The 12326-nt window shown below is 54.3% G+C and overlaps 1 protein-coding gene across 9 annotated transcripts in view; it reads right to left on the reverse strand.

The window, feature by feature from the left end:
• The window catches only part of Nfix (nuclear factor I X), a 94945-nt gene that overhangs the window by 7462 nt on the left and 75157 nt on the right, over nucleotides 1-12326 (reverse strand). For 3 of the 9 annotated variants that reach the window (XM_031340582.1, XM_031340585.1, XM_031340583.1), the window contains exons 7-9: nucleotides 11265-11387; nucleotides 9102-9277; nucleotides 1431-1522 (exon numbers count right to left, since the gene is read on the reverse strand). In XM_031340582.1, coding sequence (XP_031196442.1) covers nucleotides 1451-1522; nucleotides 9102-9277; nucleotides 11265-11387 — 371 coding nt within the window. In that variant the 3' untranslated portion in view covers nucleotides 1431-1450. Of the gene's footprint in view, nucleotides 1-1430; nucleotides 1523-3636; nucleotides 3785-9101; nucleotides 9278-11264; nucleotides 11388-12326 lie in introns of all 9 variants that reach the window. The other 6 variants (XM_031340578.1, XM_031340579.1, XM_031340581.1 and 3 more) reach the window with 3 other exon arrangements.

Below are 12326 nucleotides of genomic sequence, written 5' to 3' on the forward strand. Positions count from 1 at the left end.
CGCACTGGCAGGGAGAGAAGGAGGGAGCAATGGAGTCCTGCTCACAGTGCCAGCCCAGTGCTGGGAGGGGAGGCCCCTGCTGTCCCTTCCTCTGGCACCCCCTCCCACCTTCTGCCAGCAGGGCTTTCTCGGCCTCCCTGGCTGGCACAGAGCAGAGTGGGCTGGCTCCAGACCCTGCTCAGAGCCATTGTTTTTCTTCTCAACACCCCCAAGTTCAAGTTCATCTGGGTGTTACATCATGTCTGGTTGCTCCTGGAAACCAGACGGGTCAGACGTGACTCTGGGGAAAGGGGGTGGGAGGCTGGAGGGGGTGGAGTTCCCTCTTCTCCTCCCTCCTCACCACTAGGGAGCTCTGAAGTTTGACTAAGTTGTGTGTGTGTGTGTGTGTGTGTGTGTGTGTGTGTGTGTGTGCGCGCGCGCGTGTTTTAAAGGAAAAGAAAGAAAAAGAAAAGACCCTCCAAGCACACACACACAAAACTTCCATCCACCCAACTTTCTGTGGACTGGGGCCTCGGCTGAGGCGGGGCAGGAGGCAGCAGAGGTGGCCCTGAGGCTCTGAGCAGGGGTGGATTTCCCAGGGCTGAGGAAGCCAGCGAGGAAGTGTTTTTATAAAGTTTACAAAAAGAAGACCATCTGTGTGCTCTTTTTGAAAGTCCTGGCCCTCTAAAGCTGTCCCTGGCCTGTTCCTGAGGTGGGTCCTCCCTGTGTTCCGAGCATCCTGGGTTCTCGCCCACTCTTCTCATCCTTTCTAGATACAGGCACACAAGTGATGTCCGTGTGTGCACATGCATTCTCAAGGCAGTCTGGGGACCTCATTCTAGAGGGCAAGTTTGGCTTGTCTCCTTTTGAGGAGTGGGGTGGTATCCATAGGGACTGGGGGCTCCAGCAGCCTGACCTTTCTCCTTATGAGACTTATGGGGACTTAGGGGAGAGGCCTCCAGGAATGCAGCCAGATCTTCCTTGATGCCAGTCTCAGGGCATGCTGCCCACCAGACCCACTTTGTCCCTTCTCCACCTTCATCTACCCCACCCAGTGCTGGGGCAACAGGGAAGGCCAGGTTAGGCGGGACAGGAAGAGGTTCAGGAGATAGGCTGTCTTCCCAGTTAGTGTCTCAGACTCATCTTTGCCCCATCAGGATGGCCCAGAGGCCTCTGGCCTCTGGCTGCCTTTCCCAGGTCCAGGGCTGATAGAGCTAATTATCCAATTAGCTGATTAGCCAGGGAGCCTGAGGCTGCCTATGGAGACTGCTCAGCTGGGCAGAAGAACAGCCTTCCCCAGGACTCCCAGTTTTGTTTTGTTTTTGTTTTTTCTCATCCCACGATGTTCTGCTCCCTGTGTTCAGACCTCTGTGTGCACACCCCCTGTGTGCACACCTCTGCATGCACACTCCCCATGTGTACATCTCTGCTTGCATCCAGGCATCTCCTACCTGAGACTGCTGTGGGATGTTCAGAAAGTTGCCGTCCCGGGATCCGATGCTGACAAACCGGTTGGCAGAGGAGGCGCCTGTCGTTGCGAATGCTGTGGGGAGCAGGGGAGCGGAGAGAGGGAGAGACCAGGTCAGGCTATGGGACCCACCTGGGCACTGCCTCTCTGGGCGGCTGAGAAAGGGAGAGACTAGGTTAGATGTGCTGCAGGGTAGACAGGCAGCAGGAAGGAAGAGTGAGGGCTGCAGCTGGGGAGGCCAGGCTCCAAGCCCTTCCTCTCCATGACCAGGAGCACACACACACACACCCTCTTGTCTCAGCCTGTCAAGGCCAGGGTGAGGAAGGGCCCTTGAGGCTGCAGCTGAAGTCCCTTGGGTCTAGTTCTGTCCCCTACTGAGACAATGGCTGGCACCAGGTTTACCAGTGGAGTCCCTAGCTTTTCTACTTGTAGAAGGGCAGTGCAAAGATAGGAGCTAGGCAGCCTGGAGCAGCCTGGCTGGGCAATGGCCCTCGCATCCAGGCCACCTCTCCAGCCCCACAGCCTCACCAGGGGCTGTACCACTTACCACCTTGGGCAGTCCCATCGGTTGGCAAGTGGCTCAGGAACTCACAGGGGTCCAGTGGAGGGCTGAGCCAGCAGGAGTGGTCACAAAAGAACCTGTGGCCTGGCTGCCTGGCTCGTGCTGTGGCAGAGAAGCTGAGGCACACACTACTCTCTTCCCATCAATGAGCTAGTGTGCTAGGCCAGGTGACAGAGAAAGAGACCATAGACAGAGCCTCAAAGCTCAGCCACCTGCGGGGAGGGGGCAGGGGGGAAGCTGTCCAGTGCCCCGGGGGAAAAATGAACCCAACACCCCTGAGGTCTTCTGGGGTATTTGGCTAAACCTGACAGGTGGGAAACAGTCCCCAGAGGAAAATGGTGTGTCGCAGTTTGCCTGGGAAGCCACCCCTGTCTATACCAGACACATCAGGACATGCTCACCAGTTTCTGTCGTCTCTCTCCAGAAGTGTACTCCAGCCTGGTTCCCTCCCCCACTCTGCCCACCTCCAGTGACTGTGATCATGTCTAATGGCATATGCAAATGAGAAGATGGCATGGAGAGAGCAGGGAGGGGGAAGAACTCAAACCACAGGAGGGAGAGAAGGACAGAGAGTGCGAACGGACAGGAGTGTTGACATGGGCCACTCTCCTACCCATTCCTGCACAGTTCCGGCTCAAAGCTCTGCCCACCCCGGTCCCAGGTCCCAGCTCGAGACAGTGCGCCCACCGCCTGCCTTCTGCCTCTCCTGTCCTTCACGTCAGGTCTAGCTGGGTCTAGCTCTCCACTTAGATTTTCCTTCTCTTCCCTTTGGCAACATTTGTCATTGGATTTAAAGGGAGAAAAAAGGGAGGAAGGGAGGAGGGAGGGAGGGAAGGAGGAAGGAAGAAAAAGAAGTAGCCAGGACCCAGTGTCCCCCCTTCTTGGAACTTACAACCTGGGAAAGGAACTGAGGGGAGAGAAAGGAAGGGATGAGAAGAGGAAGAAGAGGAAGAGGAGGAGGAGGAGGTGGATCAGGAGGAAGAAGAGGAAGAAGAGGAGGAGGAGGATCAGGAGGAAGAAGAGGAAGAAGAGGAGGGGGAGGAAGAAGAAACAACCAAATGGGAGACGGAGGGAAGAAGGCACTGGAAGCAGCCTCCTGCATCTTCAGAGGCCCAAGGGCCAGATGGAGGTGAGGGGCAAGGCGAAAAGAAGATGGTGGTGGCATCACCTTGTGGTCACATTTAATTTGTTTTGGTGTGTGTAAGAACAACAAAACAACAACAAAAAAAAAATTGAAAAACAAAACCAAAAAAATCAAAACCAAAACCAAAACCAAAAACAAAAGCAGCAATCAGGCATGAAGATGGCATGGCTGTGCCTCCCGCCCCCCTACCCGCGCCAGCACCCCCGGCCCAGTGCCCCACTGCACTCTCCCTCCCGCCCCCCAGGGGGGCCTGGGCCAGGGCCTGGCTGGGAGCAGTGGGCAGGGCTCATGGGGTGCTGGCTGGTGTAAATGAGGCCCCGGAGGCTGTGGCCAGGGCTCAACCCTGCTCATCCGGTGGGAGGCTCTGAGGCGCTCTGGGTAGGGGCTTTGTTGGGAGGGGGTGCTCCTCTCTTTTGCAGTGGAGACTGCGTAGATGGGCCAGGGATGCTGGGCGCTGTGGTATCGGTTTCATCGTCCACTTACAAGGTGATGGAGGAGTCAAGGCGGCGCCGTCTGGGGCCGTGCTGGTGGTTTTGGAATCAGGCATAGGAAGGGGCACAGGTCTGGCCACTGGAGGCGGCGGCGGTAGCAAAAATGACCCCGGGACTTTGCCCTGGCCGCTACCGTTGGGCTGCGAACAACATAAATAGAGTGACGCATGAAGGCACATCACACACAGACACACGCTCGCTCCCCTGCGCGGCCGGCTGCTTGCTCCGGAGAGCAGGCGCTCCCGATGGAAGATGCAGGAGTGGGAGGGAGGGTCCTTTCCTCTAGGCACAGGATGGAGGAGGGTGTAAGGCCTCTATTTGGTCTTTGGGTGTTTCTCTCTGTCTCTTTCTTTCTTTCTTTCTTTCTTTCTTTCTTTCTTTCTTTCTTTCTTTCTTTCTTTCTTTCTTTTTCCTCTTATGGAGTAGAGGAGGGAAGAAGGGGGGTGTCCGACGGGTGATTCCTCATTTCTTTCTTTCTGTTCAGGATCTTACTGTGTAGCTTTGGCTGGCTTCAAACTCACCATGTAGACCAGGCTGGCCTCAAAATCACAGAGATCTACCTGCCTCCAGCTCCCAAGGGCTGGGTTTAAAGGCGTATGCCACCACACCACACGTGGCTGATTTGTCATTTTTTAAAGCAAGATGTTCTAGGTACAGAAATGAACCACCTAGTAATTCACACCACTGCACCTAGAACAGCCATGTTCATGGCAGGAAAGAGAAGCCAGCTCCCCTCCATGGTCTCAAAGGCATACTCCCTCCATGGGCCTAGCTGGGGCTGGCTGACGAGCCAAGACCCACAGGCTTGCCAGCATCCACCCCAGTGGGCCGTGCGGCTCAGGAGGCTGTAAGCATGAGAAGCTCACCCTCCATTCTATCTGCAGCAGATCCTGTTCTCAGCCTGTGAACAGTGGGACGCTGGCCTTTTCTATAAAGATCAGCCAGCGAGGAAAATACGCCATTGGTGGCTCCAACTTCTGTGAGGTTCTTCAAGAGTGAGTCCCTGGATAACGCACGCCCTCGGGAGCCAGGGACATTCTGCCACCAAGATCCATTCCTTGTCCTTTTGTGCCCTCTTTGGCCTCAAACTTTGGTTTCTCCTCCAGGCCTCATGCCTGACTGTGTCTGGGTCAGCGTCAAGGCGGCTCCCCAGCCACTGGCAAGCGCAGTTTCCCTGGAGAGACCTGCAGTGCCTCCTGCTGCTGCTTGGGACAGAGCCCTCCAGGCCACCTGCAGCAGCTCAGGTGCAGGGAGGCCTGGCACCAGCTCTTCTTTTCCTATGGAGCAAACTTCAGCCCTTCTGGCCACTTAGGCACAAGTCCTGGGGAGGTCTTTCTCTCTCAACTTGCCCTCAAACTGGTAAACCCCCTGCCTCAATGTCCCAGTTGCTCGGATTATAAGGCTGTATCATTATACCTGGCCAGTGCTCCTCCTACGGGAAGACAAACCCCAGGAAAACCCTCCACCTCTAGGGAGGTGAGATGTCTCAGGCCAGCATCAGTCTGTCTCCATTCTCTTGGCGGATGAAGATACTCGTGGGGGTGGGGGAGTCATTGTGGTGGGTGAAGAAGTGTGGCTACCTCTGCTCTGACAGTGAGTGGCTCAGCTGGACCTCCGAGCACCTCATGGCCCAGGCATTATACTTATGCTGTGTCTGACCTAACTACTCACAAGGGAACAGTTGTCACTTCAGGATCCCCACTCTGCTGCCCATCCTAGAAGACACTGGCAACATCTGGAGCCATTCTGAGGTCTTTGGCACCAAGAGGGCAGCTCCGAATCCAGATCCCATAGCTCTCCCTCTGTTCAAAGCTAACAGGACTGTCTCTAGGAAACTTTGATGCAAAGGACGCTTCAGCCTACCCATTCTACAGCTGAGTCCAGTGAAGTTCTGTGCAGGGAAGCAGTTTATCCAAAGTCACCTGCTACGATGGCCATGCCTGGACACAGAGCCACATCTGTCTAATCCAAAAGCCTTTGGCAGCCTCATGGGTCCCAAAACAAAGTAGCTCAGCTCTTTTTCAAATGTTCCACTGTTTTAGAAGTAAGACGTACTCTCCCCAGTGGTCGTTCTTATCCCACACACTGTCTCTTCTCCCAGGCATTTCCCATTCTGAGTTCCTTGGACTTTCTAGAACTCAGGCTGACAGCCCTCCGCACCTCAGCGTGCCCTGCGTGACACTCCTTCCTGTACCCCTTAAAGGTCTGCTCTGAAAGCATCACACACATCCCAGGACCAGCCAGAGTCTCTGAGTCATACTGGTCTCCCACTGTCCTATTCTTGGAGACCCTTGGCCCTTCATCAGAGTCGTGGGGGCAGCTGACCCCAGACTCCAGCATGCCAGCAGACTTAAGTAGCACTTAGCCCACTTCCAGGACGCTGGACCTCAGGGTCTTTTCCTCAAGTGGGACTACGCTGTCCTTTCTGCTGTACTTCTTCTCATTCCATCTTTATGTGGTTCCAGGGATGAAACTTAGGTCATTAATCTTGTGTGGCAAGTGCTTTACTCCTGAGGATAACTGATCATCTGACCCTCCTCCCTCCACCTCCCAAATGCAGTGCTCAGCTCCTGTCCCACTTCAGTCACACCTGACCCAGACCTTGGGTTCTTCTAGCTACAAGCCTTTATCCCTCATGACCTGCTAGATCTGATACACCATCCCTTCTGCCATTCCTGCACACTCTGAGGATGACAGTTTGGAGGATCTGGTAAAAAAAACCAAACCAAAACAAAAAACAACCAATGGCCGCCCAGCATCCCTATCCGTGATCTGGACGGGAGTCTTTTGTGCTAGGTAAACTATCTTAGAGAGTGACTCTTTGGTTCTAGGCAGCACTGGGACCAAAGCGTAGGCTTTCCAGCTCTGCAGGTCTATCAGTGAGAGCCAAGCAGCAGCCTCTTCCCTGGTGTCTATGACCTGTCTGGCTCTTATCCCATGTTTCCCCCAGACAGGAAATGGAACAGTCCCACAGACCACAGCTTCATGACTCCTTCTGGGCTCCAAGCATTTAGGGCACAGCATGGAGCCTGTCTCCTGCAAGAGTGTCTAAAAGGACAACCCCACTTGACAGGGCTAGTCCTTAACTCAGACTTAACTTCTAGAAGGCTACATTTACCAGACCTGGAACATTGGAGTTCTAGGTGAGATATAAGTCATGGCATTAAAATGTCAAGGTCTTTGACTCCGTGTTACCTTAGGAACTGAGTTGGGGCTGAAAGGAGTCTACAACTGGTCCAGCACATCACTTGCCTCGTACAGATGGCAGCATTCTGCTTCCCTGAGTCATTATCCACACTGGGCACTCACCACTCCTGAAATATTGCTACCCAGGCCCTTCCTCCTGCCCTTGGCATCACCTTAGATGCTGTATCCATATGACCTTCAAAGCAAGCACCAGAGTCCTGGGCAGAAGGATGAAATATTAGGGTTCCCGGGAGCCTTCTGTAATGGTCTGTATTTCCTTACTGGGGATACTTTCCTGAAAGGCTGGTCTGAAACCTGGGGTTCCTGGGGTGGTGAGGGAGGTGCTCCTATAGGCTCTAGGTCAGCGGTTCCTAACGTGGATGTTCTGGGCCTTGGGAGAGAGACACTTGGGTTCCCAGGTTCCACCACTGCTGAAACAAGCTAAAGGCTGAGGCCGCTGGGTGACTCTTCACATAGGCTAAGTCTGAGGACTGCCGCTGCTACTGTGGCCAGGGGGAGTAGCATAGCCTCTGTTCTTCCATAAGCCAGCCTTCTTCCCCAACACGAGTGCATCTCTTGACTCCCTTCAGAAATCCCACAGTCCCTGCAGCAGACTTTCTCTCAGTCTCAGGTCACGGAGGAAGTCCTGACAGGGTTCCCCTCTCTCTAATGTTAGTTACATCCAACAAGATGTCTGCTTACATCTCTGTCTGCAGTCTCACGGAACAGATACCTGTCTTGAGAGAATAACTCTTAGGCAAAGTGAGTGTTCTATGTTACACATGCCAGGTCACAGGAGAGACTCAGAACCCAGCCCGCAGGAGGCAGGAGTCAAACTCATGCTTTCTTCAAGGTCTTGTGGTTAGAGGCTCTTTGCACTGACCTAAAGGTCCTAGGTCCTGTTTATCTGGACTCTGAGCCTGGCTGCCTCTGTGGGTTAGGCAGTATCTCTCCAGAGTCTGCTCTGTCTCTGAAGTGTCAAGCAAGGGTCCAGTTCTACCCCCCTACCCCTCTAAGATGGGCATGTTTTATCCAGAGAGGCAGGAAGGCCGACAACATGCTAAGCGGTAGAGTCAGCAAGAGAAACTCTTGTGGGGTAGAAGTAGGGAAGAAGAGGACAGCAGAAGGGTGGGGATGGGAAAGCAAGCCAGAGGAGTCAGGACCAGTCCCGGGATGGACAGAGAGCTAGGATGCAGAGCCTAGCCCAGCCAGTCCTACCCCAGAACCGAAAACACCCATTCTTCCAGGAGCACATCAAGGCAGCCTGGCTGGACAACAGAGGACCACTGCTCTTCCCCTGGGACTGCCTCTGGTGTGGACTTCCAGAATGCCTCTCTCAACTTGTTTCCCAAGTCCCTTGAACATCTTCCTGCTGACTTCTGTACCAGCTGAGAGAGGAGCTGGTGAAGTTTGCATGCTGCTGGACTACAGAACTGCCCAGCAGTCTGAACCATCGTGTCTCATCTTGAGTGACCCCTAGAGACTGAGCATGTCCTGTTAGCATCTCTGGCCCATTATCTTCCTGGATAATTCCCTTTGCTGAGCACCTTGAGTTTGGACCAGGCCCTGGGGCTGGCTAATAGAGAAGGAATCCACAGGGAGTCCCACTGTCCCATAGAATCGTGGATCAGGACTTTCTAGAACCATGACAGTGTGGGAACCCTTTGTTAAGAGTCCTGACATTGGAACCTATTTTCACCCAGGCTTCTCATGGGACCTACTGAAAGCCAGAGACAGATCTGATGCCCATAACTGAGAGGAAGGAAGTACTCCTGGCATCTGTCAGGTGGGAGCCAGGGATACCTCTCACAGAGTCCAGGGCGGCCTCACACCACAAAGAATAAACAGTCAAAGGTCAACAGTGATGAGCCAGGCAAGCTCAGTCCAGAATCTGTCAAATCCTGGGCCCTCTAAATTTTAGGAAGAAGTAGTGTCCAAGGCCTAGATTGGACAAATTATTGGCTCACTCCTGCTGGGAACCACGGGTCAACAGGAAGGGCAAGAAGCTCCGAAGAGAGGGAACAGCTGCCCCACCTCTCCAACCCTAACAGATAGGCCCTAGCACAATCCTCAGACCCTGGCCCCAAATCTACTAAAACTGGCCACAAGGTAGATGCAATGGGCTCTCTGCTGCTCCAACTCCACGTATGCTCCAGACTTTTGACCCTATCCTTGTGATCCCTTAGACGGACAGATGGACAGACAGACAGAGAGACAGACACACAGACAAAGAGATGAGGCTACAGGGCCTCCTGCGCCCTCTGGACTCACCTGTCCGGTGGCCTGACCCGAGCCGTCAGAGCACACAAACTGCACGAACTCCTTCAGCGAGTCCTGCCCGTGGTGGTGGTGGTAGCGGATGGTCGGGTGTGTGAAGTACGGGCTCGACTGCTGGATGATGGACGTGGAAGGGAAGTGCAGTGCTGATGCCGTGGCCCGGGGGCTCCCTGTGTGCACACAGGCAGAGGAGAGAAAGGGTGTGAGAACAACTACATGGGGAAAGGAGACACAGCTGTTGGTAGAAGGGCTGAGGATCCTGAGGAAGAGGCGGAATGGGGCGGAAGCACTGTGTCAGGCACATAACACCTCAGTCAACTAAGTTTAAAAAAAAAAAAACTCAATGCAATAAAATAAAATAAAATAAAATAAAAACTGGCAGGCTAGTACCTGAGGGCCAGCTGCTTGCTTCTATAAATACTGTTTGACTGGAGCTGGCACTGGGGGGGGGGGCGGGGGGACGGGGGTTAGCTGAGGCTGGTGAACATCGAGCTACCAGGGCAGGGTTGGGCCTATTTGAAATTGTTAGGATGTTGATTTTTCTGGTTGTTTGTTGAGATAGGGCTTTTGGTAGCCCAGGCTGAACTTGATGACCTTAAGCTCTGGACCTTCCTGCCCTCACTTCTTAGTGTCTTGACTGCAGGCACCCATGTCTGGGTGCTTTTTTTGTCATTTGTTTTGGGATGGTTGGTTCTCTTTTGTTTTTGCAGTACCCGGGACTTGAGCTCCCTGTGAGCTAGTGAACCGTGAAGCTTCAAGCTTCGGTCCCAGCAGACTGTTACAATGTTATTTGCTTCTCATAAGTTTCCGCTCTTGTTTGGTTTTTGAGACAGTCATAGGGCCTCCAATTCTTAATCCTCGAGCCTCAAGCCTCAGCCTCCTCTGTGCTGGGATTCCAGGTGTTGAAATCATCCCATGCTTTGTGACAGTTTTTACTGTTTAGAAACAACACACTAATATGCTACCTATTGTTGGCTGAGTTGTTAGCATCCTTGACATAAGCTCCTTGTTTGCCCCTCAGGTGTAAGCCTGCCTGAAGGACCTACAATAGATTACCATGGCTCTGTGGTCTCTGGACAGACAGGCCCTGCCTGTGCAGGATCAGCACCTGGCACACACACCACTCCAAATGTGTAAGTGGATGCATAGGCCTCTTTCATGTGTTGGCCCTGCCGCTGTGAACTCACAGTTCCTACCCCTGTACAGGCCTCAGCTCTTCCTCAAGTTCTCCCCCTTCCTGTCTGTTTCCAATCAGCTCACTCTTGCTCTCAGTTTCATTAGGGGGCTGAGGAAACTTGGCTTCTCTCTGGAGTTCATAAAAATGGAGTGCAGCAGGGTGGAGCCTGCCTCCCTCCTGCTGCCTGCCAGCGCAAGGCCTGGGCTCCCTGCCCCCACCTTGTGGCCACCACACCCTGCCCCAGTGCTGGCTGCCTCTGGGCTCTAAGCCAGGAGGCCCCAAGGAGGAAGCCGGGAGGTAAACCTCCCTGTCGTGTCCTACAGAAGAGAAGAGAGGCATGGCAGACACAGGGCCATGTGCAAACAAAAGCCAGGCCTTTGCCGCCAGATGGGTGCTGAGGGGAAAAGCAGCACGTGCAGGAGAGCCAGGTTCCCCGGGATCTTGCCTGGCCCCACCCTCGGGAAGATCCAACACCTTCTTGGGGCCTGAAGAGATGTGCCCTCAGAACAGCAAGACAGTCATTTTCACGGTGAGCCTTGTCCTTTTGGCCCAGCCTTTCATTTCTGGGAAAGGCAGGGAGGCCCAGATTGGGTTTTCTCTGGGACAGACAACCAGGAACCTGGACTGCTAAACAGTGCTCTCTCTAATCCACAGGAGAGCAACTTGGCTCAACTACTTGCTGGTGGGGGAGGGGGAGGCTGCATGCAGCTCCCAGTGAGCATGTGCAAAACATGCACCCAACACAGACTTACAAAGCCAGAGTTAGCACATGGGAGGGATTCTAGGAACCGAGTGGGCAGCCTGGTTCTCAGAGGTACACTGCCCAGCCCATGCCACCCCACGGCTGTGCCACGACCCACTTGGGGAGCCCAGATCTGTTAACTCAGAGTGATCCCTGACCCCCTGTTGCACCTGGCCAGCTGCCCCTCGCTGTGGCTGCCTCCCGCAGTGTCCCCTTAAGCCCCGCCCCCATCTCTCACCTGGTCTGACTCCAGCAAGCACAGGCAGCGGGTGGTGGGTGAAAGCCATGCGTGGGGAACTGCCCTGAGAGGAGAGGGCGCTGCAGAAGTCCAGCTTTCCAGACTTCTTTAGAGAAGCAGGGCCTGGGGGGAGGAAGCAGCAACACGCGGGTTTAGCTGGCTGGGGTGGGAAGCCAGCAAAGCAGCCCGCTCCTTCTCTCCTCAGCGCCCAGCAGCCCTTCCTCCACCTCGGGCCCTGCTCTGGTCCTCCTGGGGCCTGACCTCAGGGGTGCAATCTGGCTATGGTTGCTTCTGCAGAGGGGGAAAACGAGGCTCCTGGTAACACGTGGGAGAGTATGCTAGGCAAGGGTGGCAAGGGAGGCGCCCTGCTCCTGACAGTTGATAAAGGAATTAAAATGGGTGCAGGGCTAGCATCTAGGAAGAGATGCATGAGGAGCCCACAGATGCCTGGTGGAGAGCCAGGAGTGATGGGCCATGAAAGGAGCCAGAGAGTCAAGGGTGGGATGTACAGGCTGGGGAGCTGTGACAAGACACCCTGAGCCCTAGGAATAGTCTAGCCTGAAGAAATCAGTGCTCTCTTTCTGGAGAAAAGGGAAAGCATGGTTAGAGGCCCTCCAGAGAGGCGACAGGAGAACAAAGGCAGGAGCCAGAGCTGGGAGTCCCCTGGGGACAGCTAGAGGCAAGGTCTACCCTGGCCATAGGGCTCAGAGAGTGGGGCTCTTCTCTGCCCTGTTGCCAAAGGTACCCTTATTAGCCAGAGACAGGGGTACAAAAAGACCCCGTCTGGGCATTGCCTTTGACAGTCAGAGATTGCAAGCCGACATGATCTCTGTCCACTATGCACAGATCTAGGTGACAAGCTGCCAACGGCTCCCAGGGGCAAATTCTTTTGGTATCTCTTGTCCTAGGTGAGCTTCAAGGCCATGCCCAGACTGACCAGGCAAGGTGGAGGTGAGGCAGACTTGGAGCTTTGATCTTTGAGGGATAAATCTAGTTGGTTTTGATGGGAAAGGGGGCTGCAGAACAGAAACCCAGAGTTTCAACCACAGAGAGAAGTGGCGG

The sequence above is a fragment of the Mastomys coucha genome, unplaced genomic scaffold, assembly GCF_008632895.1.
Source record: "Mastomys coucha isolate ucsf_1 unplaced genomic scaffold, UCSF_Mcou_1 pScaffold22, whole genome shotgun sequence".
In the NCBI taxonomy this organism is placed as follows: domain Eukaryota; kingdom Metazoa; phylum Chordata; class Mammalia; order Rodentia; family Muridae; genus Mastomys; species Mastomys coucha.